Below are 27492 nucleotides of genomic sequence, written 5' to 3' on the forward strand. Positions count from 1 at the left end.
TCCTCAGAGCAAAATTTATTAGTAATCCCAGCCTTGAACCATATTAATACTAGAAGAAACACTATTTTTTCAGTAGTTGCCCCGACCCTCTAGAACTCAGCACCAAATGCTCTTAGAGAGATAACTAATCTTGAGAAATTTAAATCTTTCCTTAAGACATTCCTTTTTAAAGATGCCTTACAAGTGTAAATGTCCTTTTAAGGATATTTATATAAAAAAAACCCCCAAAAACCATATGAAACTTTTTATCTTCTAAAAATCCACTTCTATTGGACTTACTTGTTTTTAACCCCACCCTTTTGTTTATACCTTTAAATACCTTTATATCTTACTTTTCTTTCAGCATTGTAGTTCTCCCCTTCTTTTCCACCCGTACCCGCTTGTCCAGTCGTGTATGTCATTGTTTTTATCTAATGGTGTATGTTTATTTTGTTAAAGTTATGTTAAATTATATTATATGTTTCTACCCTATTTTAAAATGTATAACCACCTTGAAATAAATGATAAGGTGGAATATCAAATATTAATAATTTTAATAAACAGGAAAAAGGAGGTATTGATGGCCCTGTATAAGAATCTGGTAAGACCTCATTTAGAATATTGTGTACAATTTTGAAGGCTGCACCTTCAAAAAGATATAAAATGGATGGAGTTAGTCCAGAGGAAGGCTACTAAAATAATGCGTGGTCTTCGTCATAAGGCCTATGGAGACAGACTTAAAGATCTCAATCTGTATACTTTGGAGGAAAGGCGGGAAAGGGGAGATATGATAAGAGACATTTAAATACCTACATGATGTAAATGCGCAGGAGTGAAGTCTCTTTCATTTGAAAGGAAGCTCTGGAATGAGAGGGCATAGGATGAAGTTAAGAGGTGATAGGCTCTGGAGTAATCTGTGGAAATACAGTCAAACCTCGGTTTGCGAGTAACCCGGTTTGCGAGTGTTTTGCAAGACGAGCAAAACATGCTCGCAAAACGTGTATCGCAAACCGAGTGTTGACTCGATTTGCGAGCCCCCCCCGATAACCGGAATCGCTCCTCCCCCGCTCGCAAAGGGCCCCCTCCCGCTCAAACCCCCCTGTTCTCACGGGGGGTGCCGGATCACACGGGGGGGGGGGGACTTTGCGAGCAGGGGGGGGAGCAGCGCCCTGGCCTCGGGGTGGGTGGGTGGGGGGTGGAAACGTATCAAAGCGAGTTTCCATTATTTCCTATGGGGAAACTCGCTTTGATAAACGAGCATTTTGGATTACGAGCATGCTCCTGGAACGGATTATGCTCGTAATCCAAGGTACCACTGTACTTTTTTACAGAAAGGGTGGTAGATGCATGGAACAGTCTTCTGATAGAGTTGGTGGAGACAGAGACTCTGTCTGAATTCAAGAGGCACGTGGGATCTCTTAAAGAGAGGAAGAGATAATGGTTACTGCAGATGGGCAGACTGGATGGGCCATTTGGCCTTTATCTGCCATCATGTTTGTATGTTTCTCTTCATACTTTTACTAGATTTTGCTGTGTAACTGTAGCGACTCAATCCAACACTGCTTTTGAGGCCTCGGTATTGAGGCCTTCTGTCTTGAAGCTTTAACACACAATGGATTTGAAAGCACGTTTATATTTATACTAGCTGATGCCCCGGCGTTGCATGGGTATTTAATTATAGCAATAACACTGTAAATGGATTCAAATAAAGATACTTTATAGTGGTGAATGAAATTATTTTTTTACAGCTTAATAAAAAGTACAATATTCAAATTATAATGTGAAATATTTGACAAAATGAATACAATACAACTAACGCAAAACGTGATTATAAACAACATTTTTAGTTTCACCTCCTGGAGCAAGAACATATAAATTCTTGGGTGAACCCAACCTTGAGCAAGCAACATAGAGTTGTGGGCCGCGAGACCCCCAGAACATATCACCCCAGGTAGTGAGGGATCTGCATACCAAGTTTCGTTCAAATTGGTCAAGCCATTTTTGAATTATAGTGAGAATGGCAGCTTTTTACATTTTTTCCATTGACATGAATGGGTGAAATCTGATTTTCTGTTTGTAGCTCCGCCCATGTGTGCAGGTGGGCCGCGAGACCCCCAGAACATATCACCCCAGGTAGTGAGGGATCTGCATACCAAGTTTCGTTCAAATCGGTCAAGCCGTTTTTGAATTACTGTGAGAATGGCAGCTTTTTACATTTTTTCCATTGACATGAATGGGTGAAATCTGATTTTATGTTTGTAGCTCCGCCCATGTGTGCAGGTGGGCCGCGAGACCCCCAGAACATATCACCCCAGGTAGTGAGGGATCTGCATACCAAGTTTCGTTCAAATCGGTCAAGCCGTTTTTGCGTGATCGCGGCACATACACACACACATACATACACAAATACATACCTCCAATTTTATATATATATATAGATTTACATTTTCAATAATTGAACATTTCACATGTTTTTGATACTATCACACCTTCTCCTGACAACAAAAATTGGTGCAACGATAGACACTGGAAAACGCATTTAGGGGCTTGTCCCCGTTTGTCATTTTCTTACCACCTCTACTGGTTCTGAGCTCCTATGTCAGTTTAAGATTTTTTTAAAAACATCTTATTGTGTGTGGTATTCATTCCTTTTTTGGACACTTTTATTGATTACTCCATACCCAGTAGTGTGATTGGGTCTCCCTAGAAGTGGCCATTACTTTGGTACATCATCTGTTGTATTGATTCTGGAAGGGACATAACAGAATGTAAGATTAAGTTCTTACCTTTGATAACGTATTTTCACGCATATAACGCGCGCGTTATACGCGTTTTTACCTACCGCGCATACCCCTCGCGCGTTATATGCGTGAGCGCGGTATACAAAAGTTTTAAAACATAGTTCCCACCCCGCCCGACGCCCGATTCACCCCCCCAGCAGGACCGCTCGCACCCCCATCCCGAACGACCGCTCGCACGCGCTCCCACCCGCACCCGCATCCACGATCGGAGCAAGAGGGAGCCCAAGCCCTCTTGCCCGGCCGACTCCCCGACGTCCGATACATCCCCCCCCCCCCCGGCAGGACCACTCGCACCCCCACCCCGAAGGACCGCCGACTTCCCGACAATATCGGGCCAGAAGGGAGCCCAAACCCTCCTGGCCACGGCGACCCCCTAACCCCACCCCGCACTACATTACGGGCAGGAGGGATCCCAGGCCCTCCTGCCCTCGACGCAAACCCCCCTCCCTCCAACGACCGCCCCCCCCAAGACCCTCCGACCGCCCCCCCAGCCGACCCGCGACCCCCCTGGCGACCCCCATGACCCCCCACCCCCCTTCCCCATGTGCCTCATGTGCCTCAGGCCGCGCCCCCAGGTGGGACCTAAGGCTCCAGGGCCTATTCTGATTGGCCCACGCGCCTTAGGCCCCACCAGTAGGCGGAGCTTTAGGATGGATGGGCCAATCCGGCCTCATTCCTTCGTTGGCTGCCTGCCGGACAGGCGGGTTTGGCTCCCGTCTGTCCGGCCAACTACCAAAGGTACGGGGAAGGGGGGTGGGGGGGTCGTGGGGGTCGCCAGGGGGGTCGCGGGTCGGCTGGGGGGGCGGTCGGAGGTTCTTGGGGGGGGCGGTCGTTGGGGGGGAGGGGGGTTTGCGTCGAGGGCAGGAGGGCCTGGGATCCCTCCTGCCCGTAATGTAGTGCGGGGTGGGGTTAGGGGGTCGCCGTGGCCAGGAGGGTTTGGGCTCCCTTCTGGCCCAACTACCAAAGGTACGGGGAAGGGGGGTGGGGGGGTCGTGGGGGTCGCCAGGGGGATCGCGGGTCGGCTGGGGGGCGGTCGGAGGTTCTTGGGGGGGGCGGTCGTTGGGGGGAGGGGGGTTTGCGTCGAGGGCAGGAGGGCCTGGGATCCCTCCTGCCCGTAATGTAGTGCGGGGTGGGGTTAGGGGGTCGCCGTGGCCAGGAGGATTTGGGCTCCCTCCTGGCCCGATATTGTTGGGGAGTCGGCGGTCCTTCGGGGGGAGGGATGTATCGGACGTCGGGGGGGGGTGCATCAGGCTTTCAGGATGGGGACAGACCTTCAAGGGGGGACAGTGCACGGAAGTCAGGGGGGGTGAACGGAGAGTCGGGACAGCGCACGGAAAGTCAGGGCGGGCGAAAGGAGCGTCGGGCAGCATGCGCGGTATACCCGTGAGCGCGGTATACCAAAGTTTTTGTACATATCATCGTGATTTCTGCGCGCTATACCCGTGTGCGCGTTTTATACGGGTGCGCGTTATTTGCGTGAAAATACGGTAATCTTCATTTTGTAAGTCCCTGGAGGAATCAGTACTCCTGCCCTCTGTCTATTTACTCAGTTTGTTTTCTGAATCGCCTGCCTTTTCTGCCTCAGATGCTCTGCTTTCAGGCCCAAGAATCTTCCAGCCAGAGTATGGATCCTGTGGGGGGATTGTTCATATTGTGTGAGCACATCTTTACCCAAGGCTAGATATTAAGTAGGTTCCTGAAGCACAAAGTTGGTTGGTTCCATGATGTTCCATATGTTCACCTGTTTTCCATTTCACATGTTTATTAAATTGTTCCTTATATCTTGCAGAGCAGAACAGAATTGTCTCATGTTTGTGTAGAGGTTCCCTGTGCCCCCTTTCTCTATTTGTTTTCTTCCAGTGAAGTTCTTTAGCTTTTGGGCTGAACTTGCTCTTAGTCAAGTAGGAGGAGAACATTTGTGTAGGAGAACATTTCTGTAACACCCGGTTTGTGGGTATGGATTTGAACACCTGTCATACTGATTCCTCCAGGGACTTAAAGATGAAGATTATCAAAGTTACGAATCTAACCTTACATTATTGAACTAGTCCTTTAAGCATAGTGAGTAAGACTGATTCTTTGTTTTTCTAGGTCGATGCTGGTGACACAAAAGAGAAAGTGCTGGTTTTCTTTAAGCTGCGTCCTGATGTTATTACAGAAGACAATTTGCATGACAATATACTTGTGTCATCTATGTTAGATTCACCCATTAATACACTTTATCAAGCAGTTCGACAAGTATTTGCACCAATATTATTAAAGGTAAGCTATGTGCAGGGCTATTGGAATAGTTGCAAGTATGAAGGAATAGCAGATTCTGGAGTTTGAAGATTTTACCATAGTTTTATGAATTTTACACATTCTCCTTCACCTATGCTAAAGCTGGCCATGTCACCTAACATAATGTGAAGGCTAGAGCTGCCTCAGTAGCCCATTTTTGCTCTATCTCTGTTGAGGAAATTTGCAAAGCAGTGACATGATCTTCTATTCACACCTTTACCACTCATTGCTCTTTGGAGCAAAATTCCAGAAGGAATAGCTGGTTTTGGCAAACAGTTCCACAAAATCTTTTTAATACTTGAATGCCAACTTCCCCTCTGGCCCTTTTTCTATGCCAGGCTCATGTTAATTTCTCTCTTCAGTGTTACGCATGACACTGGCAGCTAGAGTGTCCCACATGTGAGAATATTATGCCTGCTTGTCTTCAGAGAAAGCAAAATTATTTACCTGTGGCAGGTATTCTCTGAGAATAGCAGGCATATATTCTCACATCCCTATTACCTCCCCTGAGTTGGCTTCTTAGCTTACATTACAGGGGTTCAAGGAAGGTTTGGATAGGTTCTTAAAGGATAAGGGGATTGAGGGGTACAGATAGAAGTAGAGGTAGGTTATAGAAATGGTCAGGAACCACTTCACAGGTCATGGACCTGATGGGCCGCCGCGGGAGCGGACCGCTGGGCGCGATGGACCTCTGGTCTGACCCAGTGGAGGCAACTTCTTATGTTCTTATGTACTGTAATGCTGGTCCCACGCTCCAGTATCAGGCAGGATGGCACTTGCATATTTGCGGTGGGGGCATTGCTTCAAAGATTTAGGGCTCCTTTTATTAAGGTGTGCTAGCGTTTTTAGCGCATGCAGGAAATTACTGCACACTACACCGCATGCTACGCTTCTAGAACTAACGCCAGCTCAATGCTGGCGTTAAGGTCTAGTGCGTGTTATTCCGTGCGTTAAGGCCCTAGCACACCGTAGTAAAAGGACCATTAGTGCCAGTTCACTTGGTAGCGTCCAAATCGGGCTCAGTGGATGACATCATTCACGTGAGAATATATGCCTTTTGTCCTCGGAGAATATCTGCTACAGATAAGTAACTTTGCTTTCTCCTGTGAATGGTATCTACTTCATTCCCATATATACCTTTGTTACCCAAATAAGGTCGTTCTCCAGATTTTTCTTCCGCGAACACAGAACAGAAGTATTTTGTTTAGCATGTCTACTTTTTCCGCATCGCTTTCTACATTGCAATTTTCAGCATCTTTCTATCCCACAATTTAGTTTTTAGTCTTCCTCCTTTCTCCAGTGTACCTGAAAAGTCTTGTCTCCCTCTCTTTACATCTCTAGCCATTTTTTCTTCTGCCTGTGTTTCGCCAACCATATTTCTCTCTTCGGTTCTTTGCGTTTTATACGGTATTCTTTTCTGTGTTTCTCTTCTTGAGAAAAGTTGATACCGGTGAGATTTTTTTCTGAATTTGCTTATGTTTGAGAAGAGTCAAGTTTTGTATCCATTGGCTTTTAATTCTGTGAATGATTTGTTTTAGGATGAAAAATGGAGTAAAAGTTTTGATCCCAAACTCCAGACGCTTTTGAGTGAGCTAGAGACAGGTTTAGGAACCATTCTGAGAAGATCAGGTCCTGCTAGCAAAGGTACCAAAATCAGAGGAGAGGATGATACAATAGGTATGTATCAAAAAAGTTCAGCCTTAGCTGCTGCTTTTATTTAATTTCATAGTTTGATAGATTGCTAAAGTTATGCTATTGTTATAGTATCACTTTCTCTTTTGCAGGGATTCTTACACTCGTTGATGAGTTTCAGTTTTGGACTGACCTTGGTCAGAGTGGAAGTAAATCAAGTAACAAAGAAAGAGCCAAACACTTCATGGGCCTTTTTCAGACAGTTTCGCAGGTGACTTTTTATTATCTTACCATGGATGTGTGCTCTTGTTTTAGTAGAACAATTATTATTGTCAGATGCTTAAGAGAGGTTTGTATGTCAGCTTTATGGATGGGAAAGTCCAAGTCCTTGTAAAACAGTGATGGATGTTGGCTGTCTCAGCCAGGGAACTCTTATTGCTGCGTCAATTACATTGGCTACCTATTAAATTTTGCTTTGGTTTTGATTTGTCAAGCCATTCGTCATGGAATTCTTTAAGAGTTTGATGTCTGGATATCAACCATTAAGATCATTGCGCTCCAAAAGTTCAGCATTGCGGAAAATGAAGGCTAATCCTAAATATGTGGAAGCGAATGCCATGACTTTTTTACATGTGCAGGAGTTAAGTTGTGGAATAGTCTTGTTGGTCAAATTCGAAAATGTAGAGACAGGAACTCATTTAGGAAAATGTTAAACGCAACTATTTGTAGATGCATTTCGTTGAGCAATTGACATTATGTAAAGATTGAATCTGTCTGGTTTTGTTCCTATCTTGTTCTGATTTTATAATATTTTATGTATGTAACTTTTTGTAAACCGTTTTGGAAAAAAACAGTATAGAAATTTTAAATATAAATGAATAAAAAATACTGTGATGTTGTATCATCCATGTCAATCTTTGAGATCAGAGGAAGTAATTTTTTTAGCTGTGGATGTTTTTCCACAAATGAAGTATTCAACTACCAGAGCTACAGCTATTTCAGTAGTGGGAGTGAAATTATGGAACAATCTGGCTGCACAATTAAGATTAGTGAATAATGTACAAAGTTTTAAGAAACTGTTGAAAACAAGTCTTTTTGTAGAGGCTTTTTACTGAGAATGAATATTGAATGAAGTGGTTGTGTTAGTATGTTTTATTGGATTTAATATTTGTATTATAATTGTGTGTTTCTAGTAATCTGCTTAGGTTTAGGCAGAATATAAGCTTTTTAAATAAATAAACCCCTCCTTTTACAAAGTTTCAAGTTTTATTAAAATTTGTTGTGCACGCAATGTCAAATATTTCAAAGCTAAAAAGTTAAAAAACTTGGGGGAAAGCCATGAGACATTTTGCTACAAAATTATATATATATATATATTATCTACATACAAATTTAGTACCGATACAGAAGGAGAGGGGGATGAATTTACAATCGTTAAAGAAAATTGAGAAACATTTATGGGTAACACATCAGGGGGAAGGGGGGGGGGCAAAAAGTGAGAATAAAGAGAGAAAAAAGAAGAAGAACAAATTTTTGAGTCCTATAAATGAAGCCTAAATAAAACTGAGTATTAGGGTATAAAATATAAGATTTTAATTGTAACCTGGTTATCTTGTCTATGTCTCTAGCGGCTGCCTCAAAGCTCATAGAGATTTAAAGGGCTTTGGAGCTTTTGCAATGCGGCAACCGCTAGTATAGCTTTGTAAAATGGGGGGTAAAATAAATAAAATTCATAAAGCTCTGCCTATGTGTTCAACAACTAGGTGGTTTATTTTGGTTAAATTTTCCATGTAAATATGTAATCAAGCTTAAGTCTGTTAAGTATGTGTGGGACTTTTTTATTTTTATTTTTTTATCCTGGGCATTTAAATGTCCTTTTGGATTTTAAGTCTAGTGCTTCTTCAACTCCAATGCTTACTGTACCACTAATAACCACTCTGTGAATTTATATTCCTGATTGAGAATCTTCCTTTAATTCCTGATTTACGCTGGGTTTACTAAACAGCCCTAGACATCTTCTTCTTCAAGGGTCCCGCGGCAACAAGGGGGCATTCGTGGAAAATCAGGGGCGGGAAACTGCACAGTGACACTAGGAAGTTCTTCTTCACTGAAAGGGTGGTTGATCGCTGGAATAGTCTTCCACTTCAGGTTATTGAGGCCACCAGTGTGGCGGATTTTAAGGCCAGATGGGATAGACATGTGGGATCTATCCGCAAAGATAGATAGGGAGGATCACTGGAGTGGGCAGACTTGATGGGCCGTGGCCCTTATCTGCTGTCTATTTCTATGTTTCTATGTTTCTAGAGGTTTTCAGCTCAAACTAGTGAGGTAAATGCTCTGACACAGCGCAGCGGCTGATAAGAGAGCGAATAGAATGCTAGGTATAATCAAGAAGGGTATTACAACCAGAATGAAAGAAGTTATCCTGCCGTTGTATCGGGCGATGGTGCGTCCACATCTGGAGTCCTGCGTCCAATATTGGTCGCCGTACCTTAAGAAGGATATGGTGATACTCGAGAGGGTTCAGAGGAGAGCGACGCGTTTGATAAAAGGTATGGAAAACCTTTCATACACTGAGAGACTGGAGAAACTGGGGCTCTTTACCCTGGAGAAGAGGAGGATTAGAGGGGATATGATAGAGACTTACAAGATCATGAAGGGCATAGAGAAAGTGGAGAGGGACAGATTCGTCAAACTTTTGAAAACTACAAGAACGAGAGGGCATTCGGAAGAGCTGAAAGGTGACAGATTCAAAACCAATGCTAGGAAGTTTTTCTTCACCCAGCGGGTGGTGGACACCTGGAATGAGCTTCCAGAGGGCATGATAGGACAGAGTACGGCATTAGGGTTCAAGAAGGGATTAGACAATTTTCTGAAGAAAAAGGGGATAGAGGGGTATAGATAGAGGACTACTACACAGGTCCTGAACCTGTTGGGCCGCCGCGCGAGTGGACTGCTGGGCACGATGGACCTCTGGTCTGACCCAGCAGAGGCACTTCTTATGTTCGTATGACACTCATAGGAATTCTATGAGCTTCGGAACATTTACCTCGCCATCCTACTCTAAAAACCTCTAACACTGTGTAGTAAAAGGAGCCATTAATTTCTGAAAGTTTTTCCGTGGCATTGTGTCTTGTCCCCCTTTTTTCTTATTGTGTACTTGAACAATATAGGAACTTGTCTGGATTAATATTTTTTTTCCTTTGTTAGCGTAATGGTAACTACTTTGTCCTTTTGGTGTATCAAGAGTTTTTGTCTTTGATATAAAATTATAAATTCTTTAAAAATAAAAAAAGAATAAATGGGTTTAACAGATCAAATTTGACTAAATCTTCTTCTTTACTAGTTAATGCAAACCTCAACAAATTTTCACTAAATCCAGGAGCCTGCTCAAAAACTTAGGAGCCAAAAATGGAGACCTCTTTTGCTTTTTCCTCCCCATCCTTTCAATATTGTCCCTAGTGAAGTTGGGGGGAGAGGAGAGGAATCCCCTTCCAAATCAGCACTGCAGTAGCTCTTTTAGAAACGGACTTACTAAGGCTCTTTTCTTCTATTTTGTATCTGTGGGCAAAGAAACTTTAATAAATCAGATCCTTATTGGTCCTCTGCAAATCACTAGCAAAACCAGGTAGTCTCCCTTCTGAAAGCATGATATCAGTTATGTGACAGCGCCCTCTAAAAAGGGTCCCCACCATTCTCCTTCTAGTTCACACATAATATCTTCTCCACAGATTTCAACCAGTCTCTCTCCCAACTCCCTCCTCAGTATCCAGTCTCTTCCAACTCCCCACTTTCAACCTTCAAAAGTCTCTCTCTCTCTTTCTTTTAACTCTGCTCCCTCAGTCTTCGCCCAATCTCTCTCTCTCAACTTCCCCACCTCAAGTCTTCACCCAGTCTCTAACACTGCTACCTTTAACCCAGGCCTGCACAACTCAAAAATGATCCAGGGCCGAAACGAAGTCGGAAAGTGTAATGAGGGCCACAGGTAGTGGCAATGGCTTGAGGCACCCGGAAGTGCGCGGATGTTGCCCTGATGATATCATGTGCATGCATGACATCATAACGTTGACATCTGTGCATGCAGAGGCCTTCCAGACAGGCCCTCAGATGCCACTATGGGGTGCTAGCAGGGAAGACAGCAGGAGAGAAGGAGAGGCACTGGTGCCGGCTGATTGCCTACAGTAGTGTTTCTCAACTACTTCAAGCTAAGTACCCCAACCACAGTCCTCCCAAGCTCCTTTCTTCCAGTCTCCCTGTCCGTGGCCCGACTTCTCTCCCTCATTCTCCACGTCCTACCTGCATCTCTGCCAAAACTTTTCTTCTCCAACATCCCGCTCCCTCTGCTGCAACTTCTTTCCATGTGCTGCATCCTGCCCTACTGGAAACATGAAGTTGCGGCAGAGAGAGCAAAACATAGCTGCTGGAAAGCTTCAGAGCTGGTTCCTGTCAGAGGGAGAAGCTGGCGGCACTGGTGTGGCAGCTGAACCCCCACGGGCAGGAGAGCGGAGAGAGCCGTATCAGGCATGGGCCGCAGTGAGAGCCATTTTGGGTGGCATGTTGTACAGGGCTGCTTTAACCCCTCACCTTGTGGCTGTTTTCAGAAGAAACAGCATGCTTCTTGGACTCCTGTTACGATTCAGCTCTTGCATAAATTTGATCTGTGCAGGACAGGAAGATCAGGCTGGTTTGGTGGTTTCAAGGCCTGTGAAATTTGAAATTGCAAGACTCCTAAACTTCTTGCACCGTGCTGCTCAAGCTTATTCTAGAGCAAAAGGCATATGAGTCTTGAATTAGTGGGTTGTTCTCCTTTATTCGCGAGTTTGCAGAAGGCATCATCTATCTTTTTCTCTTGACTATGCCTCAGCTCCTCAGTTATTCCTTCTACAAGCAAGTTGGAAGGTGCCTTTCTGATCTGGTCTGATTTTGATTTTTTTTTTAATTTTTGGGTCTTCATTCGAACTGAGAGGTTTGCAGTGCTACAGAGGTTCCTAGTTTGGCTGGAGCAGCTCTGCCTGGGAAGATATAGACTCTGTGGTCAGAAATCTGTAGCCAGGAGGGCAATTCTTTTACAGGGAACCTACCTGACCAGCTTGCCCTAACATTTTAGTGGCTCGGGGATCTTTTCTGTGGGAGTGCGGCTCACTTCTGGTTTTTACCAGAGCTTCAGCCCAGACTGTGTCAGTCCTGAGGGTTTTAGCAGGTGCTGGCTGTGATTTTCCCCTGAAGATGCATGAAGAGCTGTGGGGGTCGGGGGTCTCAGGCTTGTTCAGGGTCTGATTGGCAGCCCGAAGAAACAAACATTTGGAGTGGAATTTCTTGTTTGTTTGAGGAGCTTTCTTCTCCATTGTACAGCTGCAGTTTGAGCTGAAGCAGGCACAGCCCTAGCACAACAGTGAGTACAGGGTATTGTAGCCTATGGGAGACATCAGGGTGGTCTACAAATTGAAGTTTTAGAGGTTTCTAGGGCTGGTATTTGGGTCTCCCACCTCCAAAACCCCCTTTATTGAATTTTCTGTGCTTTTATTTAGCTCTCTCAGGCTGTTATTTGATGCTAAAATGCTGCCGCGATGGCCATCGTGGGTTTCCCCAATTTGATTTTAAAAGCTTCTACCTGCCTCAAAACCCCTCAATTTTGCTTAAAATCATTCCAGATGACAGCAGTGGCCCAGGTTGTCCAGCTGCTGCAGGACCTCGGTTGGATTATCAACATTCAGAAAAGTCACTTGGAGCCCAGGCAATCCCTAGAATTAGAGAAAGACATGGGGATAGGTTCCTGCGCGAAACCCACAGGAACAGGAAGACTTGCCTGGTTTTACCATGGGAATGAGAAAAAGACCTTATTGTTGGCTCCCTCTAAGTACAAGTGGCAGGTCTCTCGTATTTTAGGGCTCGAGTAGAAAAGGTTTCTTTAACCTGTCATCCAGAAGTTGCTAGATTTTGGAATGGAGCATTGCAGCTTCATCCTCCTCTGCAACAAGCATTCCTGACGTGGAATATTAACTTGTTTTTGCAGGTCCTAAGTAAGGTTCCATATGATCCTTTGCGAGACAAATCTCTGATGGATCTTACTGCTAAGATGGTTTTTCTAATAGTGATCGCTTCAGCAAGAAGGGTTTCAGAGCTACAGCTCTGTCTGGCAGAGAGCCTTTCCTCAGGTTTACTGAAGCAGGGATCTCCATCTGTACGGTCTCTTTGTTTCTGCTAAAAGTAGTCGTGGCCTTCCATGTAGATCAGGAAGGCCAACAACCTGCATTTCATCCCACAGGTTAAAAAAAAAAGACAACATTTTGACATTGCTGGATATTAGGAGAGTTCTTCTCTGTTACCTTGAGGTGATGAAAGAATTTTGTCTCTCAGATCATCTTTTTGTGCTAATGAGTCCTAGTCACCTGGGTAAGTCAGCCTCCAAGGCTTCTTTTTCCTGGTGGAATCATGCAATTATCGCTTTGGCATATATTGGAAGAACACACTCTATGAGGGATGTGGCTTCTTCATAGGCGGAGTCCCAGGCAGTGTTGCCTGAGGAAATTCGTAGGGCGACTACATGGTCCATACTTCATACGTTCACAAAATTTTACAGAATGAACATGGCGCACCGCTTTTGGGTCTGTGGTGCTCATAGCAGGCTTATCTGCCCCGCCCTAGACTCGAGGAATTGCTTTGGTACATGCCTTTTGCACTAGAAAAGAAGATTTAGGTTTTTACCTCAATAATCTTTCTAATAGAAAGGCATCTTGAAGGCCTGCTCTATTAGATTTCAATTAGCCTGCTTGTTGTCTCAGACATATATGCATTTTCAGATTCTGGTGTCTGTTAGACAGATCTGAAGAGACTGATTGATCTCTGTTCCAATGTGAAAAGCGAGAGGCTTGACAGCTACATAAGTGTTAGTGTTGGTTGCACTCAGGTAGGTGACTTGTTCATTTCCACCTTGTTTTCAGTTATAATTATATTGGCATTGATTTGTTGGCTTTGACTTGTTGCAGATCCGAAGACTTGACTGGTCGGGAAGCACCCCGTTTCCCGCTTCCTTATTTCTCCTCTTATAAGAATTGTCAACTGCTATTGTCAACTGCTTTGTTACGAACTGAGGAGATGGGGCACAGCCCAGAGATGCAGGAGGTGGAGCTGAGAGAAAAAGGTAGATGATGGCTTCTACAAACTCACAATTAAGGAGAATAACACACTGATTCAAGACTCGTATGCCTTTTTACTAGAAAGATTATTGAGGTAAGAACCTAATCTTCTCATAGAGAGCCGGATTGTAGTTCAGAAGCAAGAAATTTCCATTTGAGGTAGCGTTGCAAAACCCTACAAATTCAGGAAGGCATGAAATCCCGGGCAGCAGCATGCAATTTCTAAGTGCCATGGCAACCTAGTGCCCATGATTTGTTGAGCCCTGGGCTAATGCATGGTACAAAATGAGGCCCTAGGTATGAAGTGGTAGCAAATTAATGTTTTTCAATGTGGGAAGAAAACTGGAGATGAAATATAAGTGCCTTTAAACTCAAGTGTAGGCAATTCAGACAAAATAGATTTTATTTGGAAATTGAAAAAAAAATTTGAAATCCAATTACTCTTCCTTTCTGTTGCATTTGGTTTGTTTGCAGTACTATAACAGCTTGGACAGCATTTCTCTGTTTGATGTTGTGGAGTTGGTGGAGACGACCCGGGAAACTGTTGATGACATTTGGAGACAAACTGAATATGATCCTTATCCTGAGTCTCGCATGCTGCATCTTTTGGAAATTATTGGTAACTGTGGCACTCTTTCCCTTATGTCAATTGAGTATTAGTCTATATTACTGAAGACCATTTCTGAATACAGGCCCTTGCTCACTGGATGGTTGTTTTGTTTGGGTTTAAAATGATGGTATATCAAGTTAGAATTAGAGAATGACATGGGGCAAATTTGTCCCCGTCGGAACTCAATTTCCCTGTCCCATCCCTGTGAGTTTTGTCGCTGTTTCTGTCCCTGTCCCATTCCTGTAAGCTCTACCTTAACTGCACAAGCCTTGAACACTTATGATTTTAAAGTGTTTGAGATTTGTGCAGATGAGGGCAGAGCTTGCAGGAATGGGGCAGGGACAGGAAAAGTAATCGCAGGGATGGGATGGGAAAATTTTAGTTCCCGCAAGGAGAGGGAAAAATTTGTCCCTGTGTCATTCTCTAGTTGGAGTAGCCTTTCCAAATTGACAAGGCTAACAAATAAACACTGAGAGATGTTTTTCTTATGTTTTCATCTTTAGTGCCCAAACTCTTCCACCATCTAGACTGCATTGTTTTGATGTTGACTTATATAATATAGTGTAGACTTGAATCTCTGTTGAAACATAACCTGCATGCCTTGTGCTCAGCTTCTTCCAGTGTTTGGCTTTTCTCTGCTGAATATATGTATATTTGCTAGTGATTTGGAAGCACACTCCTTTTTTTTCTTTTTCTTTTTTTTTTTGTAATTCTTTATTCATTTTTAAAACTTACATCAAGTGTACAATTAATAAAACATTTAAGATTAAATATATCACTTGAATTTTCTTAATATATTCAGATACATAAGTTTAATCCCTTCCCATCCACCCATTCCATTCATATTTAATCCAAAAATATACAAATATAAATACTTATTTATATGTTAAAACCTTCCGTATAAAAGCCAACATAAAGTGCAACAAGTTAACAAACAATTAATACAATAAACAGCACTCATTACAATCAAATGATATAATAAGTACATAACACCCCCCTCTCACACCCTCCCACCCACCCTTCCTGGATGTGTATAACACTCATTTAGAAATCAAAGAGAAATATTAATTATCAATTCTTACAAAATTTTGTTAATGGACCCCAAATCTCTTTGAATTTATTGTATATTTATTTCCCATTGTAACAAATTCATACATTCAAACTTATAAATTTGGCATAAGGTTTCCCACCAAAAACTATAATTTATGTTATCCCAATTCTTCCAATTTTTCGTGATTAGCTGCATAGCAACTCCTAATTACTATGCTATTATATGAAGAAGAAGGGTTACCTTTTGAATGCTCATCATAAGTGCATTGAGTTAGTCCAATAAACAAGGTATTACCTTATTTCCTTAGTTTTTTTTTGTTTTATTTCTATATATTACCTATGCCATTAAGCAAATGGACATATTGCTTATTCAGCAACATAGGTTGCCAAAAGCCATAGGATTTGGGAATTCTTACATTCACCAGTCAGGTGTCTTTAGCCAGATCATGTTAGAATTCACTTAATGATTATTTAGGTCCTAGATATTTTTTATGTGGATTATCCAATTGTATATTTTTAAATAAAGCCTGCATCTTGAACATCACCATCTCCACAGAGTCGTTTTTGCTAGAGTTCACTTTATATTCATCTCAAAGGTTTTTATTTGAAAGCGATTTACAATATATCAAATAAGTATTTTATTTTTTGACTAAATGTCTTGCTTTCTCTGTCAATTTTTAGCTGGCTCTCTTGGTAGATGTGTTCAGAAAAATCTTGGGACATTAAATCTGTGGAAAGATTCTTACCTCACAGTAAAAGAAAACTTGAAGGCTGGCATCACAATTTGTGAACAGTGGGTAGCAGCGTGCAGTCACCTAACAGGGCAGCTCTGGCAACGTTATACTCCACATCTGTGGAAACAGGAGAAATATTATCCAGAGTTTTTGGATAAGTTTGGAAAACGCCTTGAAGAGGTATCTCTTGAATGTGTTTAGTGTCCTTATGATGATGATTGAGTTTGTTAAGCTTATCATCTTCCACATTTTTTTTGCTTTTCATAGGAGAGTCTCTCTATTACACTATAGCAGATGAGATAGGGAAAAGATATTTGTTCTGTGATGTATTGATGATTTTTTTAAACTTGCAGTTGGCGCTTCTTCATTCCACCTCACCTGAGAACTGAGAAGGAGGTTTCTCAAACTAACTCCCCTCAAACCAACCCCCTCTTCTACGAAACTGCGCTAGCAGTTTCTAGCGTGGGGAGCCTCGCTGAATGGCCCGCGCTGCTCCCGACGCTCATAGGAATTCAATGAGCATCGGGAGCAAGGCGGGCCATTCAACGCAGCTCTCTGTGCTTTCTCTATGCTAAAAACTGCTAGCGCAGTTTCATAGAAGAGGGGGTAAGTAGTGCTAAAAATTGGCCTGCGCTATCCCCATGTGCTAAGGCCACTTCCAGTGATGCCGGGAAATGACCTTTTATTTTTCTATTTTGGCAGTAATGGCTATGTATTAATTTTCCCATTAGTTTGTGATCATTACTCCTGAGCACTTATAGGCACCTATTTTGAAAGCGATAAGGGCACACATACTAACCACATTCTAATTGGTGAGCTTGCAGCAGTGTAGCTACGCTAACTGATTAGCACAAGACCATGCCTATTCTCTGCCCCAGACCCACCTCCAGCACTAAAAAAATAGAAACTGTTTTAGATTACTATGGTACTTTGTGTGTCTAAGGGATCCTTTTATGAAGGTGCGCTAGGGCCTTAACGCGCAGAATAGCGCGCGCTAAATTGCTGCACGCGCTAGCCGCTACCGCCTCCTTTTGAGCAGGCGGTAGATTTTCGGCTAGCGCTCGCTATGGTGCGTGCACTAAAAACGCTAGTGCACCTTCGTAAAAGGAGCCCTAAATGCTTTGAAAATGAGCCCCATGATCTAATTACACATTTGTGCTTGCTTCCTTTAGATACTAACCATTAGAACAGTAACTGAAAAACTTACCTATTTTCTACCAGCTGGTGAACATCAAGGTCTGCACCTTAGTCAAGTGTTTGAACCTTTTGCTGGCTTGAATCCTGTGCACTACAATCCATACACAGAGGTACAGTGTTACTTCTATATGATCACCTTTTCTACAGCTTAGTTGTCAAACAGAGCATATCAATTTTAACTAATTTGTTTTTCTTTTCAAGCCTTTATGGAAAGCTGCAGTATCTCAATATGAAAGAATCCTTGAACCAGCAGAACGGAAAATAGCAAGCAAACTAAAAACCTATATTTCTGAAATTCACAACAACCCACAGCAGGTATGCATGCATTTTCTAATATTACATTACATTACATTAGTGATTTCTATTCCGCTTGTGCCTTGCGGTTCTAAGCGGATTACAAGTTAGAAGACTGGACATTTCCAGTAGCATTGCAGTACATATAATCAAGAATGCGTTAAGTTACAATTGTTGTTCTGGACTTTTCCAGGATAAATTGGTAGTAGATAGTAGATAGTGATAGGTTGTTTAGACGAATAGAGATAATATTGTCCGGATTCTGTTGTTTAGACGAGTAGTGATAATACTGTCCGGATTCGGGTGTTGCTGGTGGTGGTGTTTGGGTAGTCTTGAGAGCATTTTCTAATACTTTTGTGAGGTTATGATGATGGGAAGTGTTTTTTGAAGAGATGAGTTTTGATTTCTTTTCGGAATGCTTTAATGTCTATTGATTTGGTCAGTAGATTGGTGATGGTAGTATCGATCTTTGCTGCCTGTGTCGCTAAAAGGCTGTCATATAGTTTCTTTCGTCGTGTTCCTTTGAGAGGGGGGTGAGTGAATAGGCTCTGGGTTCTCCTTAATCTGTGTGAGAGGTTACGGTGTAGTCTGTTGTTTAGGTAGCTGGGTGCTGTTCCATGTATTACTTTGTATAGTAGACAGTAGAATTTGAACTGGGATCTTGCTTTTATTGGTAGCCAGTGTGAGTCTAAGTATGCTTTGGTGATGTGGTCATATTTGCCTAGTGAGTAGATGATTCTGAGGGCTGTGTTCTGAACTGTCTGTAATTGTTTTATCATGTAATTTGGGCATGATAGGTATAGGCTGTTACAGTAATCTACAATACTCAGTACTAGGGATTGTACTAATATCTTTTTTTTTTTTTTTTCCCATTATATTTTTATTTTCAAATTTTACAAAAAGTGTACATAATAATAAAATACATTTGATAATGCATAGTATCACTTTTATATCTAATACAATGTATGTCTGAGTTTGATTATCCCCTTCACCCTCCCCCCACCCTTTTATTGCTTTAATATAATATTTTCAAATTTTATAAAAGTATACAACATACTGGAATACAATTGATAATTATACAATAACATATTTATATCTAATACAATATATTCTGGATAAGTTTTATTCATTTTCCCTCCCCCCACCCTTCTATTATTTTTTAATCATTTGTTACATTTTGTATCATATATTATAATATATTATATATAAATTTTTTTCCTTATCTCCCCTATATGTGTGTCATAAAAAAAAAAATTTCTAAAAGAAGAAAAGAAGAAAAAGTATTCTATTATTTAATTATTGCAGTAATTTGTCAATGGCCCCCATATTTTTATAAATTTATTATATGTTCCCTTTTGTACTGCTATTGTTCTTTCCATTTTGAAAACATGGCATATTGTATTCCACCAAAATGTGTAGTTTAGGTTGTTGTAATTTTTCCAATTGTTAGTTATATGTTGAATGGCAACCCCTGTCATAATTAATAAAAGTTTATTATTTTCTGGTGAAATTTGACTTTTTTTTCTCATCATTGTTCCAAATAAAATTGTATCATATGATATTGCAATATGATTTTCCATTAATTTGTTAATTTGTGGCCAAATTGAATTCCAAAATATTTTAATATAAGGACAATGATATAATAAATGATCTAATGTCCCTGGTTCTAGATTACAGTGCCAGCATCTATTAGACTTAGAACTGTCTAGTTTTTGTAAACGAGTAGGGGTCCAGAAAGCTCTATGTAATAAAAAAAACCATGTTTGTCTCATAGACGCTGACACTGTACATCCCATTCTCCAAGACCAAATTAGTGGCCATTGAGATGCATTAATTTGATGTCCAATCTCAATGCTCCAAATGTCTCTTAGACCATTTTTTGGTTTTTTATTCAAATATCCAGATATTAATTTATACCACAATGCGGCTTGATGTCCTAGGAAGTCTGCTTTAAAGCATAAGAACTTTAAACTATATTGATTGTTTAATGATTTCCATTCAGGGAACCCAACCTGAATGGCCTGCTTCAATTGCAACCATTTAAAACTTTGTGTTTTATTAAGATCAAATCTATGTTGCAATTGTGAAAAATCCAGCAGTTTACCTTCTGAAATAATATCATCTAGAGATCTAATTCCTGCAATAATCCAGTTCTTCCAAAGGATTTGAGCTCCGCCTATTTTGATCTTGGAGTTTATCCATATGGATTGATTAGTTGATTTATATATTGGGATGGGTGTTAATTTATCAATAAATCTCAATGTTTTCCAAGTATCCATTATTATTTTATTTTCTCTGTATCTTTTAGGTATATTAATACTTGGTAAATGAACTAAATTTAGGGGAAACATAAGGCGCCATTCCAAATATAACCAATCTGGTGCATTATCTATAAGTTCTGGGAGGATCCAATACATACCCTGACGTAGAATATAGGCTTGATGGTACCTATAGAAATTTGGAAAATTTACCCCTCCCTCCTTAATTGATTTTTGTAAGGTTACTAAAGCTATTCTAGGTGTTTTACCAAGCCAAAGAAATTTTGTTAAAATTCTATTAAGCTTCTTATAAAAGGACCCCTGAAAATAAATAGGTATCATACTCATTTGGTAGCAAACCACAGGCAACATCATCATTTTAATAGTTTGAACTCTTCCCCACCAAGAAATATGTAATGGGTTCCATTGCTCACATAACTCCGTTACTTTTTTTAATACATATTTTTCATTTTCTTTTACAGTATCTTCAATTGTTTTTTTAACTTGAATGCCTAGATATTTAAATCCTTCTTCTTTCCATATGAATGGAAAAGTATCAAATAATCCTTTTACACAGTAAACATTCAAGGGTATAATTTCAGATTTATTCCAATTAATTTTATAACCTGAAAATTTGCCAAACTTATCAATTAATTCCAATAAAGAAGATAAGGTAGACTCTGGATTTCTCAAATAAAGCAAAATATCATCAGCATAAGCTGAAATTTTATATTCCATATCTGAATATGGAATTCCTTGTATCTCCCTCGTTTGCTGTATTGCTAACAATAAGGGTTCTAATACAACATCAAATAACAAAGGAGATAAAGGACAACCTTGTCTAACTCCCCTCTGCAATTGAAAACCATCAGATATCTTATTATTAATATTTAATCTTGCAATCGGGAAGCTATACAATGTTTTTATCATTTGTATAAATCCAGAACCTATACCAAACCATTCTAAAGCCTGATACATGAAATTCCATTCTACTCTATCAAATGCTTTCTCAGCATCTAATGAAACTGTAAATGCCGGTTCATCCATTTTTTTTGATAAGTTTAGCATGTGAAATAATAGTCTAGAGTTATTGGAGGAATGTCTTTTAGCAACGAAACCCGTTTGGTGCATATCTATAATATGTGGGAGAGCTTTGGCTAATCTCAAAGCCAATAATTTCGCCAAAAGTTTATTATCAACGTTTATCAAAGATATAGGCCTGTAGTTTGAAACCAAAGTAGGATCTTTATTTGGCTTAGGCAAAACAATTATTATTGATTCAGCCATAGTACCTTTTATATTTCCTTTTATAAGTTGTGTCTGATATAATTTTAATAAATGTGGGGAGAGGATATTTTGAAATGTTTTATAAAATTCTACTGTGTAACCATCACCACCTGGAGCGGATCCAACTCTAAGAGATCTCAATGCTGTTTCTAATTCTTTTAATGATATAGGTTCTTCTAAACTTCGTTTTATATGATCAGGAATCTTAGGTCCATTTATTAAATCTAAAAATTTTTTTCCATCTTTTTGTTTCTCTAAATAAGGTTCGGAAGAATATAGATCCTTATAAAAATTTAAAAATTGTTTTAATATTATATTTGTTTGATTTGTTATTATACCATTATCATCTTTTATTCCATTAATATTAGTTCTTCTTTTTTTTGCCTTAAGATAATTTGCTAATAATTTTCCTGCCTTATTAGAACTTCCATAATACACCGTTTGTTTGGAAAACAAATCTTTTCTTATCATTTTTGAAGTTAATTCATTATATTTACCTTTTACTTTCAAAAGAGCTTGCAAAGTTTCATATTCCCATTTACTTATCAATTTAGCTTCTAATATTTTTATTTCTTTTTCTAATTCTATATATTGTTTTTTAATTTGTTTCCTAATAAAAGCTGAATATGATATGATATTACCCCTCATAGTTGCTTTAAATGCATCCCATACATTCTCTATAGATGTATCTTCCATTAAATTTATTTGAAAAAATTCATTAATTTGTGTTTTAAAATTTTCCAAAAATTTGTCATCCACAAGCAATGCATTATCAAATCTCCAAAGAGGTCTATTATTTTCTAATTGATCTATTTGTAATTCTATCCATATTCCCGCATGATCCGAAATAATAATAGGATCAATGGAGGCTTTAATCACTTGTTGCACTTTATTTGTTGAAACAAAAATATAATCTATTCTTGAAAATGATTTATGAACCTGTGAACAAAATGAATACTCCTGATCATTAAAATGAAGAATACGCCATATATCTTTCAAATCACATGATTGAACTAAATTATCTAGACCTAAAGATTTAATATTTTTACCTGGTTTTTTATCCATTAATGGATCCATTACAGCATTAAAATCTCCAGCCACCACTAAATTAGAGGCAGCCAGTGGTAATAACATATTTTGTAGCTTTTTGAAAAATTCTGATTGATTCGAATTAGGGGCATATATATTAAATAACGTCAGGGTATCATTTCCCATACCTATATCAATATGTATCCATCTTCCATGTGAATCTGAATTTCTTACTTTTATATTGGCCATACATTTTTTATTTATAAGGATTGCAACCCCTGCTTTTTTGCCCACTGCTGGAGCAAAAAAACATTCTTTTATCCATCCACCTGATAATTTCTGTGATTCCTTCATATTAAGATGTGTCTCTTGCAGACAGTATATATCTGCATTTTGTTTTTTTAAAAATGTTAATATTTTTTTCCTTTTAATTACGTGATTCAGGCCATTGACATTAAGAGAATATATTTTAAAAGACATTATATATTTTAATACTTTTCATTATCTTATTCTTCCTCTCCTCTTTCATATTTAATATCCAAAAAATTTTCTTCACGACACACATATTTAACCCCAATGTATCTCCCTTAATTATTCTAATAAATATTCTCCTTATCCCTCCCTTTCCCACCCAATATATTGGCTGCTTACGGATACACATTGGAATTGTAATCCTAACATTCTCCCCATTCTAGGCAATCAATATTCAATTGTTTAAACAAATTTCCCTTCTAACTATATATATTGATCTTTTATATTTATTTAATCATTTTCCATAACATTTTATTAATGTATCATTTTCCATTTAATAATATGTTAATTTGTATTTCCTTAGTATTATGATTTCAACATATAATTATTTTAAACATATATGCAGTGTATATTTAATAATTTTTCTATATTCTGTTCTTTCTTTCATATAATTGTTATTGTCTTTTCTTTATATTGTTTTCCTCCATTTCTTCAAATATTTCAATATGTTATATTTTCTAATTTTTCATAGAGTCTTCAAAACCATCTTAATATATTATGTTAATATATCATAGGTTCTGGTTTAGAGAGAAACTCTTTTAGTTTTTCGGGATCCTCAAAATATAAGGACTTGTCTCCAGATGACACTCTCATTTTCGCCGGGTAGTATAAACCATATTTAAATCCTTTTTCTTTGAGTAGAGGTCTCATGTCTAGTAGTCTTTTCCTTTTAGTTGCTGTATTTTTGGCGAAGTCTGGTAAAAACCATAATCTTGATCCTTTATAATTTAAGTTTTTATCTTTTTTTGCAGCATTTAGTATCTCTAGTGCTTGTTGGTATCTCAACATTTTGAAAATGATTGGTCTTGGCCTGTTTTTATTTTCTAGATTTTTTGTTGGGATTCTATGCGCCCTTTCAATTTCAATTGGTTGTTTCAAGTCTAATTGTAGAATTTTTGGAATTAAATTTTCAAGGAAAAGGATAGTATTTTTTCCCTCTAAATTTTCTTGTATTCCAAAGAGTTTGATGTTCTTTCTTCTTCCTCTATTCTCGTAATCCTCCAGTTGATCTTTTAATTTATTTAATTCCAAGTTGTCGTTTTTACATCTTTTTGATTCACATTCTATAGTTTCCATTTTTGATTCTAGTTCAGTTGTTCTTTTGTTGTTAACTTCCATTTGTCTATGTATATTTAAAATTTCTTCTTTCATTTCAGACATGTTAGTTATTGTTTCTTTAAGCATTTGTTTGATTTGTTTTAATTCTTCCATGACTTCAGCTTTGCTTAATGTGTCTGATTCTTCGATAGGAAGTGGTATTTTGCTTGGTGTTACTTGGTCTTGTTTCTGTCTTTTTGCAGATGTACCAGCCTCATTTTTGTTTTGTCTGGTACTTGTCATGTTGTTGTTTTCTTTTTCTTGGTTATTCTTATTTCTTATATTTAGTCTCTTAGGTTTAGATTTGATATTCTTAGGTTTTTAATCTCTTTTCTTCCAAAATTTAGTTTTGTCTTTTGAAGTAGAAATTTTCTTTTTAAGCCCTTTTCTTTTCAGTTATCTGTCGCAATCTTGAGTATTCCTTTTTTAGTTTATTTATCTCTTTAATATTATCTAGATGATGATTTTTGATTTTTTTTTTTTTTTTTTTCCTTACTTATGTCAGTTTAAAAAATCTTTCCTTTTTTCTTTTATTTTTCTCGCTTTACTTTTTCAATGAAGAAGGGATCAATCAGTCCAACAATCTTTCCTTCTCTTAAATCTCTCTTGACTTTCACTCTCTCTCTCAATGAGACACCGTTTCAGCGTTGAAAAAAAAAATTCTTGGTATTTATTTATTTATTTTTTTTTCTCCTCTCACAAGCCCAATCGCAGCCCCGATTAAGGAGAGCAACACTTTATAGAATTATTTTCCTTTATTTTGAGCAATTTGAAGCTATTGTCTTTTTTTTTTTTTTTCAGCTTCTCTTAATTGCCACGATGTCTTGCTTCTTTAGTTTTTTAAAGTACTAATTTTAGTACCGCTTTGAAACTTTCCTCTTTTTGGTCAGTTTTCCCCCAGCTTGGCTTCACTATCTCTCTGTATCAGTCAGAGAAAAGCTGTTAAAAATTAGTCTTTTTCATTGTCAGCAGTTTCTTGTTTTAAATATATCTCAATATCTATCTATTATTGAAGAAAATGAATAAATAGATAGGTTTCAGACAGAATTTCAGTTAGTTATTCTGTGTTCTATTTCTTCATTAAGCTGAAAATGGCCACTTTAAACTGCCACACTTAAGAATTCCTGACAACGTTCACATTAAGAGTATAATCTTTTTTATACCTTTTTTAGTCAGTATTTTTACTTTTACATAAATCTTCTTTATTGCCTCACCATTCCAGCTCTTCGATGTCTTGCCGTCTCAGCAGTGAAACAAAATCTACAGTTTTGAGTCTTCTCTCAGTTTTTAAAGGGGATGGATTCAAACTGTCAGCTCTCTTTCTCTCTTCAAATCCTTTTGCTGTCAGTCACTCATATCTTGTATTGATCTTTGTTGAAGAATTTTCTTATTTTTCTTAGGTTACGTATTGTGAAGAATGCTCTTTGGATGATTTTGTGGATTTGAGACTGCATTGTGCAATTTCTGTCTAGTAGGATTCCCAGGATTTTGATTGTGCTTTGCATTGGGTACTTGATTGTATTTACTTCTAGTTCTGTGAGAGATGGTTTTTTTTCCCTTTCCAGTAGTAGGAATTTAGTTTTTTCCGAGTTCAGTTTTAGTTTATGACTTGACATCCATTTTTCTACCGTTTCCATTATCATTTTCAGGTGGTTTGTGGATAAGGGGTCTTGAATATTAAAGGGGAGGAGGATAGTTATATCATCTGCGTAGCTGAATGATACTGTGTTTAGGGCGTCTAGGGTTATGCCTAGGGATGCTATGAAGAGGTTAAATAATATGGGTGATAATGGTGATCCTTGTGGTACTCCACATGGGTTTGACCATGGGTCGGATATGTGCTCTTTTGATTTGACTTTGTATGTTCGTGTTTTGAGGAAGCTTTGGAACCATTTGTGAACATTGCCTGAGATTCCTATTGCGTCTAATATCTGGAGTAGTGTGTGATGGTCAACTATACAATTCAATATTCATGTCTTTTTATCCAAATGGCATGAAATGTTAACATATCCATCTAAATCTATTTTTGTGATTATAACTATAATTTGACTTATCTTAGTCTTACGAAGAAAAAACGTATATGATTCAAAATGTGGACACAAAAATTGTCACAGGAGCTAAAAAAGATTAGTTTTTCCAAATGCTAGTGGATTTTCTCTGGCTACTAGTTTCTCCCCCAAAATAACGTTTAAATGAGTTACCATCTCCCATAAAACAATTTGCAGTCTTGCTCCTGGGATGCAAAAGGGTCCCTGTCCAGGTCTCGGTTACACTACAATTTTCTATTGGATTTTCCTTCTGTCAAGGAATGTAGTAGATTCATTTACTAGGAAAAGTACACTTCCATATCCTCCTAGACCAGCTAAGACCAGTGGTTGTTTTTCACTACCAGTAGATGGAGACAGAAATATATTAATATTCCAGTAATATCACCGATATATGAAGTAGTGCAGTCTGGAACAGTTCAGTATTTCTCTTCTCCCAGCAGATGGCTCAGGTCAGACTAGTGCAGCAGGATTTGAGGAATAGGTATGAATCCCTAGACTGTAGTATATATGGGCCGTGGTTCTGAAGTAGAGTCAATAGCCTGTATTCCTGGGGATCAGTTCATTGACCTTCCCCCAGTTAAATTTGAAATGGTGTTACCCTGCCAAGGCCCTGAGCTTAGCCTGCTGGCTCTTCTCAGGTGCTAATGTCAGCAGTAGCCCACGAGCTCTTTTTTAAAAAAAAATCTTTATTGAATTTCCAAACGTCTCCTTTCCATAGAAGGGTTTAGATATATATACCTTTGTTATGATCTTGATAGATTTATCAAGTGATGTTAGTAAATCTATGTATTACTTATATTGTACACTTGCTGAAAGTTTAAAAATGAATAAAGAATTATAAAAAAAAAAAAGAATTTCCAAACGTCAATTGTGCAAGCAAGTAACATCTATGAATAATATTTCAAGAAAAGCACAATTAACTTACAGAGAGTAATATACAATTATTTTCCCCCACCCTCCTTCCTAACAATCAAGTAAAATAAAACTTACAAGAAACAATCCATAAATTCCCTTAATCCAATTCTAATGTAAAACCCTCCCCCCTCCCTCCCATCCTGGATGTGTACGTTTAAAGGTCCATAATTAAAATCAGATATTATTCCTTACAAAATTTAGTCAACGGTTCCCAAACATCCAAAAATTTCCTATATCGTCAGGGGGGAACCAAGAGTCCTCTGGTAGCGCAGGAGACATATCTTCTCATGGAATGGACAGAGATTCATCTTCTGGATATCTTGGCTTTGCGGGAGTGGACAACATTCAAGCGGATTTTCTCAGTTGTCATGTGCTGGATCCCGGAGAGTAATGTCTCGGGCTAGAAGCCTTCAAGTTGATTGTTCAAGCCTGAGTCTGGCCGGTCATGGACCTCATGGCATTGAGTGTCAACGCCAAAGCTCCGAGATTCTTTAGTTGGCGTGGGATTTCCAGGCCGAGGGACTGGATACTCTGGTGCAGGTTTGGCTGACGGAAGGCTATGTCTTTCCTCCTTGGCCACTGATGGGTAGAGTTCTTTGAATTGCTCGGCACG

The 27492-nt window shown here is 39.1% G+C and overlaps 1 protein-coding gene across 3 annotated transcripts in view; it reads left to right on the plus strand.

Annotated features, from left to right (window-relative positions):
• Positions 1 to 27492, plus strand: part of DYNC2H1 (dynein cytoplasmic 2 heavy chain 1) — a 499560-nt gene that overhangs the window by 5195 nt on the left and 466873 nt on the right. For all 3 annotated transcript variants that reach the window (XM_033947955.1, XM_033947953.1, XM_033947954.1), the window contains exons 2-8: positions 4872 to 5042; positions 6599 to 6737; positions 6845 to 6963; positions 14303 to 14447; positions 16170 to 16402; positions 17395 to 17529; positions 17621 to 17734. In XM_033947955.1, the coding sequence (XP_033803846.1) occupies positions 4974 to 5042; positions 6599 to 6737; positions 6845 to 6963; positions 14303 to 14447; positions 16170 to 16402; positions 17395 to 17529; positions 17621 to 17734 (954 nt within the window). In that variant the 5' untranslated portion in view covers positions 4872 to 4973. The remainder of the gene's footprint in view (positions 1 to 4871; positions 5043 to 6598; positions 6738 to 6844; positions 6964 to 14302; positions 14448 to 16169; positions 16403 to 17394; positions 17530 to 17620; positions 17735 to 27492) is intronic.

This window comes from Geotrypetes seraphini, chromosome 6 (genome assembly GCF_902459505.1).
Source record: "Geotrypetes seraphini chromosome 6, aGeoSer1.1, whole genome shotgun sequence".
Taxonomy (NCBI): Eukaryota; Metazoa; Chordata; class Amphibia; order Gymnophiona; family Dermophiidae; genus Geotrypetes; species Geotrypetes seraphini.